This window comes from Triticum dicoccoides, chromosome 4A (assembly GCF_002162155.2).
Source record: "Triticum dicoccoides isolate Atlit2015 ecotype Zavitan chromosome 4A, WEW_v2.0, whole genome shotgun sequence".
Classification (NCBI taxonomy): domain Eukaryota; kingdom Viridiplantae; phylum Streptophyta; class Magnoliopsida; order Poales; family Poaceae; genus Triticum; species Triticum dicoccoides.
This window is the reverse complement of record NC_041386.1, coordinates 222,469,958-222,476,185: the sequence shown is the minus strand read 5'-3', so window position 1 is coordinate 222,476,185 and position 6,228 is coordinate 222,469,958. Positions and strand designations below refer to the sequence as shown.

Below are 6,228 nucleotides of genomic sequence, written 5' to 3'. Positions count from 1 at the left end.
GGAGACAGCCCTGTTGTATCTGAATGAAATCACTTATAATTACCTAGGAGCGTTTGGTGCACGCGTTGAAGTTGCCCCCCTAGTGTTAATACAAGGTGTGCATTCTAGAGCTGCAAACATGAGAAAAGAATGGAAATAGCAACACCACATTTATGCGCCAAGAGTATTTGCACTGGTTTCCTTCAAAAGAAAATAAAATATGAAATAGGACAAGACATTGGATACGAGATCAAACTGACAGACGACCCCTGATGACAAGAGAAATATACTTTCACGTAGAATGGACACACAATTTCTTTGTATATGTAGATAGAGCAAAATTTAAATTTCCAGTCTTCCAAATAGTAATTGTTCAACACAGCTGCATGAATCCTGCAAGGTTCCTATACTATAGCTAACTACCATCGAATAGTCGGTAAAATCCCATTTTACAGAACACAAAGTCCTGAACCTAAGCCTACGCAAAATGACTCGGCTTTGCTTCCCTTCTCCTCTGGGGAACAGCGCATCCATCAGCCTGCTTTTTCTTTTTCCTCTTATCCTTTTTACCAGACTCGGTTTCCATGGCAACAACCTCATCTTGTGCTTCACTTTCCTTTTTCTTCTTCTCACCTTCAGCAGTGGCCACGCCAGGCTCCTCTGTCTCCTTGGATTTCTTTTTCTTTTTCTTGTCACTCTTCGCATCAACTGTAGGAGACTCCTCAACATCCTTGGACTTTTTTTTCTTTTTCTTCCGGCCCTCCTGGCCACCATCCTCTTGAATTGCTTCCCCAGCAGGCTCAGTTGATGGTGCAGTCTCCGCATCATCATGTTTCCTCTTCTTTGAAGCCACATCAAGCTTCTTTGGAGTTTCTTCGGTGGATTGTGCAAGAACCAGATCAGCCGAAGGATTGTACGTCTGACAAATGCAAATTTAAAACCTCGAGCCAAGATGAATTTATGAACAACAAACATTTTTCATGGCTTTAACAAGGGAAAGAAAGATGATCGAACTATCTTCAAAAAAAAAGTGTGCATTTTCTCTGTTACCTTGACCAAAACATCTACCCTAACACAGCTCCACAGTTCTATTCTACTTCAAGTACTTGCCAAGCAGAAACGTTTACGTTATTGGCCCTTGTTACCCTTTACTGGGAAGCATCCTCAGATTTCGCAGGACAATCTTGATAATGCTTACCTTAGCAGGAGTAATTAACCCAGCACCGTTCTTCCTGTCTTTTTCGTATACTTCTATCTTGGGCTTTCCCTTCGTGGAACCAACAGATCTCCCTAGTTCTTTACCCTCGAGAACCCGAAGCCGTGTTTCAAGCTGTTCAAACATTCTTCATGTCAGGCAAATCCTCATAAAATATATTGCACTAAATACAGACGGAGTTTCAACAATGTCAACACCTTCAGTCGACTCTCAAGACCAAGGGAGTTATCTTCACCATCACCAAGGGCATCATATCGGATGGCAAGAGCAGCTTTTGAAGCTAGAGAACGAGAAATCTTTCCCTTGTGCTTTGGAGCTGCCTGACCAATTAAGGATGCATGGTAGATGAGGCCATACTTAGGTGTAGCATGTTTTGTCTTCAGAGCTCTGAATAAAGCCTGGAGAGAAATGTAGAGTTCAGTCTCTTTTGTTGGAAAGGCAAATTCAAATAGATGTTATAGACAACATAGATCATTTGCAGCCATGACATTACTTAATGTCACCACAACATTATAAGGAGTTAGATAGAACAAAGAACATGTGTGCATTCATCTTGCTTTTCTCTCATATTGTGGAAGATACAAATAGCAAAGGCAAATATGAAAATCTAGTTGCCCAGCCATATTGTGTCTCATCCATGTTCTTTAAATGAAAATTCACCCGTCTAAAAACACAATTCAAAACCATATTCAAACGTAGAAAACACATGAAATATGTCCATGATTACAGAAAGTAAACTCACCTTCTCTGCACCAAGTATCTGAATGGTGCTACCAGGCTGCTTGGCCAAATTTACAAGGCTGCCACCATGTGAAATAAGTCTAGCACCAACAAGTTCGCCCACAAGTGAAGTCAAATTTGGTGCAATTGTGTTCATCCTACTTTTCAGATAATCATACAGCTGAGCTCTATACTCAGAAAGAGCCAAGACTTGATCACAAAGTTCCCTAATGTTTGATAAATCAAGATCATTAACTTCTGTTCCCATGGATATTACTGCAGCCTCCTTTAACTGTGCTTCTACCTCGTCATCTGTCAGTATCTGAAATAAAACAGAACTTCCAACTAAAAAGTTTCTAGCATAGGAATTGGACTCATATTTAGACATGTCGATGAGTTACCTCCGAGAAATCAAGGTTGACCGCATGAGTCCTATTGCCCATCAACTTCACAACTTTTGCATACTGTATATTATCTGTCACTATCTTAGTGAGCTCTGGGAAGTGCCAACCATACCATTCGCGAACCCTCATTGCATATGTGTTAAGCTCCTTGTCAAGATCATCCAATAAGCCAATGGCCTGAATGATCATGGTATCAACCTGTGGAGGAAAAAATAGTAGTGTTACCGCATTTGTCATGACCAGCCACAGCCGAATGTATAAGGGGGTTCTCTACAAATAGATGTATTACTATTTCATGACCAGACACGGCCAACACGATGTTAGCTTCAATGAATATTACAAATGTAATTAAACCAATATTAGCGCAAAAAGGCCTACAAGAGAATGACAACAGACAAATATAACATGATATGCTTGAAGATAGTAATGGTATACCATAGGATATAATAGTCATACATCAAAATATTGCAAAAGTTCAACAAATAACAACACAAAATGCCAACAATAACGATGCAGAAATACAACAAGGAAAATGATGGAAGATAATAATAACAAGCCATTAGACGCAGGAGTCAGAAATGAAGCACACGTTAACATGACAGACAAGAGAGAAAAGCGCCACCAGTACTGACTCACCTTTTCAGGACTGAACTTTAGCTTATATCTAGACAAGCTGTGGGACAATCCCAGGCTCATTGGACCAAGGTCCTGTGTGCCCAACCCAGATATAAGCTCACTAAGCTGATTTCTCAGCCCTCTCATCAGCTCCATCACAGCACTGTTGTGAACGCAGTCAATTTTCTGTGAAAGCACATCAAACTTGTAAGTGGAATTGGTAATTCTACAAAAACAAAGCAACTATGGGAACTAACTGACCAGCTTCTCTTTTATAGCATTTCCAAGTTTAGAATCAGCAACAGCTAAAGTTTCACCGTCGCAATGCTTCTGCAAGAACTTGCGCAAACCCTTGGTAGGCTTGCTATCAATAATCAGGGTTGCAGCAGAAAGGGCATCAGATGTGTTCTCAAACTTGTTGAAAGCTTTCAGCTCAACCACCTATAATGATGTAATATTGCGTGAGTTAGATTGAGCCAGTAAAAAAATAAGTACAGATTATAAGAAATAGGACTGACTGAATTATCTCAACAGCTTGTCAAGAACTTTATGTACCACTATAAATCACTAACATAAATTACAATGGATATCACCGGGAAGAAATAGGCGAAGTCGGAAAACATATAGGAAGTAGAAGATCTAACTGAACCAATTCAGAAACCCATTTTCTTAGCAAATAGGGTGACAAACACTAAGTGCAATCATGAATGCTGCTTATCACTATTTTAAGTTGGTGGAAAATCCAGTATTCTACAGGCACAGTCCCCACCAAGGCAAGATATCATCCATCTATCAGCCTGCTGAAGTGAGTTCAGTTGTGGAGGGTTCCTTGCGGGTCAAAGAAGTCATGCAACATGAAAACTAGCCCAAACCAACTTCAATGCTAAGACAGCCTTTCTGACATTTGGAGAAGGGACACATAGCTTGGGAGCACATCACGGGTTGTTGCTTATTTTCACATCACGGTTTTTTGCTCCATTACAACGTGATAGATAAGATCTAACAGTTTCGGAAAGAGAAGTTCTTTTGCCATCGGAAAAAAGAAGTGGATAAAGCACACACCTTTCTCGCCCTGTCCGACGTCGTGAACTCCTTCCATAGATCCTACGAACAAAGATGAACGCAAAGCTCCGTCAGTCCAGGAAACACTCAGCGATCAAATTAAACACCAGTAATCCAAACCAAAGCAAGAGCTGAGGCGGCGGCGAGCACTCACCTCGACCTTGTCGAGCTTGCCCTCGTTCAGAACCTTGAAAAGGGCGAACCCAGCGGGCGTCTCGAACAGCACCAACATCTCCAACCAAGCCGCAACTCAACTCACCTGGATCGCAAGCACAGCCAGACCAAATCAAACCAAATACCTCGTGTATATGCCTGGACAACAAATTCGAGCTACTCGAAGGCCAGGAATGCCACGAACCCTGAGCTGATTGGGCGATGGAGACCGCGAGAGCCCGGGAGGGAGCTTGGCTGCGGCAAGTGGAATGGGGAAAAGAGAGGCGCCGCCGCGAGGGTTTTAGAGCTTAGGTCTTGAGAGATTTATACAGGATGTTAGACAGATGCCTGATGGCCCGTCTCACCGTTGATTTGGCCGGGTGGGAGTTGGCTGCCGTTGGATCTCTAGCCTTGGGGTTTTAGGTCAACTTAGCCTTACCGTCAACTCCTCGTCACACTGGTTCATCTTCATGCATAGCCACATACATTTTAACAACAACTCAAATTAACCAAACGAAATTCGATCTAACACGACTGAATTTCATATAAACACGACCGAATTACATCTAAACAGGACGGATTTCATCTAAACACGACGGAATTCATTATATTTAATCAACTAAGCAGAGCTCGCCCGCCTAGGTCTAAATGGTCGACGGCGCCTATTCCCCGTGTCTGGTCATGAACCAAAAGAACTGAAGCTTCACTGTCTCCAGTTCCGCCTCGGCGCTCTCCAGCTCCGCCTCCTGAGGCCCGGGAAGTGAAGTTGTCCACCTCCACATCGCCGCCAAGTGACTAATCGCCCGACGACGTTGAGCCCACCAAGCTTGGCATCGACAGGAGGGGAGGAGCGGTGGCCTTCCTCGGACCAGAGTAGTGGCGACCTACCATGCACTACTATTCCTCGCTGTCGGCGACGCCTACAGACGTGTCGGCTTCGTGGTCGTCACGGCGGGGTGCGGACTAGGCGATGTGCTCCTCCTCGTTGGTCTTGTCGAACACCGCCTCGGGCGCCTCATCGTCGCACTTCTTTCCGGTGACCGCCACCTTTGCCACCCACAGCCGGTACCGCCAGCCGGCGAGGCGGATCTCGCGGGCGGAGCGGTAGGACTGGAGCAGCGCCTCCTGTTCCACCATGTCAGCATCCGGCGCGGCCGCTCTATCGGCGGCGAGCTGCTCCTCCGCCTTCAGATGCTCCTGGAGGCGGTGTGGTTGTAGGCGCGTCGGCCTACGCCTCCCGGAACTACTCCTCCCGCACTATGCCCATGTAATGGACACGGGCCCCGCCGATGGTCATGGTGTAATGCACCGGTGAGGGTTGCACGGAGGAGGAGGATGGTGGTGTGGAGGAGGAGGGTGGCGTTGGTTCGTCATCGGCAGCGTCCTCGATTGGGATGTCGTCGTCCTCCGGTTGGCTGCCAGCCTGCCAGCAAGAAGCAATGGCGGCCATCTCCTTCTTCTAGTCCGACGTCAGCCCGTCCCAGAGAGTTTTGGCGGGGGAGGGATCCATGGTGGGAATAGTGCGGAGAGGGATTGGAGGTGGATGACTACGGCTATGGTCGGGGCATTGACTTTTACAGCAATGGTGGGCGGCAGAGGGACGAACGGGTGGCGTCGGAGGAGACGCCTCGGCAACCGTGTGCCATCAATGTGGGCGGCAAATGGACGGACGGGCAGTCATCGTGTCGTTTGAACTTGTGGCAGTCGCCTGCATTGGGAAGCGGCATGGGCGGCGCTCTCTCAGCCGACGCGCCGCTTCAATGTCCGCGCCAATGAGCGATTGTGTCCGCTCTGGCCAGGCATGAATGCAGTCGCTGGCGCTCTGGAGCGGCGCTGACCGAAAACGCACAGGAGTAGGGAGGGGTTTTTAGTGGGCTAGGGCGGTCAGAAGCGGGTGTGGAATCGGTCCGGACTCTCACGAAGCCACCCATGCTTGTCTCTAGTTTGCGGGAGAAATCGCGTCCGGACCGCTTCATGGACCGATACAGACCCGCGTTGGATGGCTTCCTTTGTCCGGACGCATGCAGGAGGTTTGAGGGTCGGGGTTGGAGATGCCCTTAGAGCATCTACAGCCGGACT

The 6,228-nt window shown here is 46.7% G+C and overlaps 1 protein-coding gene across 1 annotated transcript; it reads right to left on the bottom strand.

Annotated features, from left to right (window-relative positions):
- Positions 1 to 281: 281 nt before the first annotated feature.
- LOC119285686 (probable nucleolar protein 5-2) lies at positions 282 to 4,478 on the bottom strand. Its single transcript, XM_037565021.1, has 10 exons — positions 4,355 to 4,478; positions 4,151 to 4,255; positions 3,997 to 4,038; positions 3,196 to 3,375; positions 2,956 to 3,120; positions 2,317 to 2,517; positions 1,938 to 2,237; positions 1,393 to 1,593; positions 1,178 to 1,309; positions 282 to 898 (listed from the first exon to the last, which is right to left on the bottom strand). Exons 2-10 carry the CDS (start codon positions 4,226 to 4,228, stop codon positions 458 to 460), a joined length of 1,740 nt encoding a protein of 579 aa, XP_037420918.1. The 5' UTR covers positions 4,229 to 4,255; positions 4,355 to 4,478; the 3' UTR covers positions 282 to 457.
- Positions 4,479 to 6,228: the final 1,750 nt, after the last annotated feature.

Coding starts and splice junctions, on each gene's coding strand:
- LOC119285686 (XM_037565021.1), bottom strand. CDS start 4,228: ATGTTGGTGCTGTTCGAGACGCCCGCTGGGTTCGCCCTTTTCAAGGTT. Junction 1,594..1,937: donor AGATACTTGGTGCAGAGAAG/GTGAGTTTACTT, acceptor ATTTCTCTCCAG/GCTTTATTCAGAGCTCTGAA. Junction 899..1,177: donor GGTTAATTACTCCTGCTAAG/GTAAGCATTATC, acceptor TGCATTTGTCAG/ACGTACAATCCTTCGGCTGA.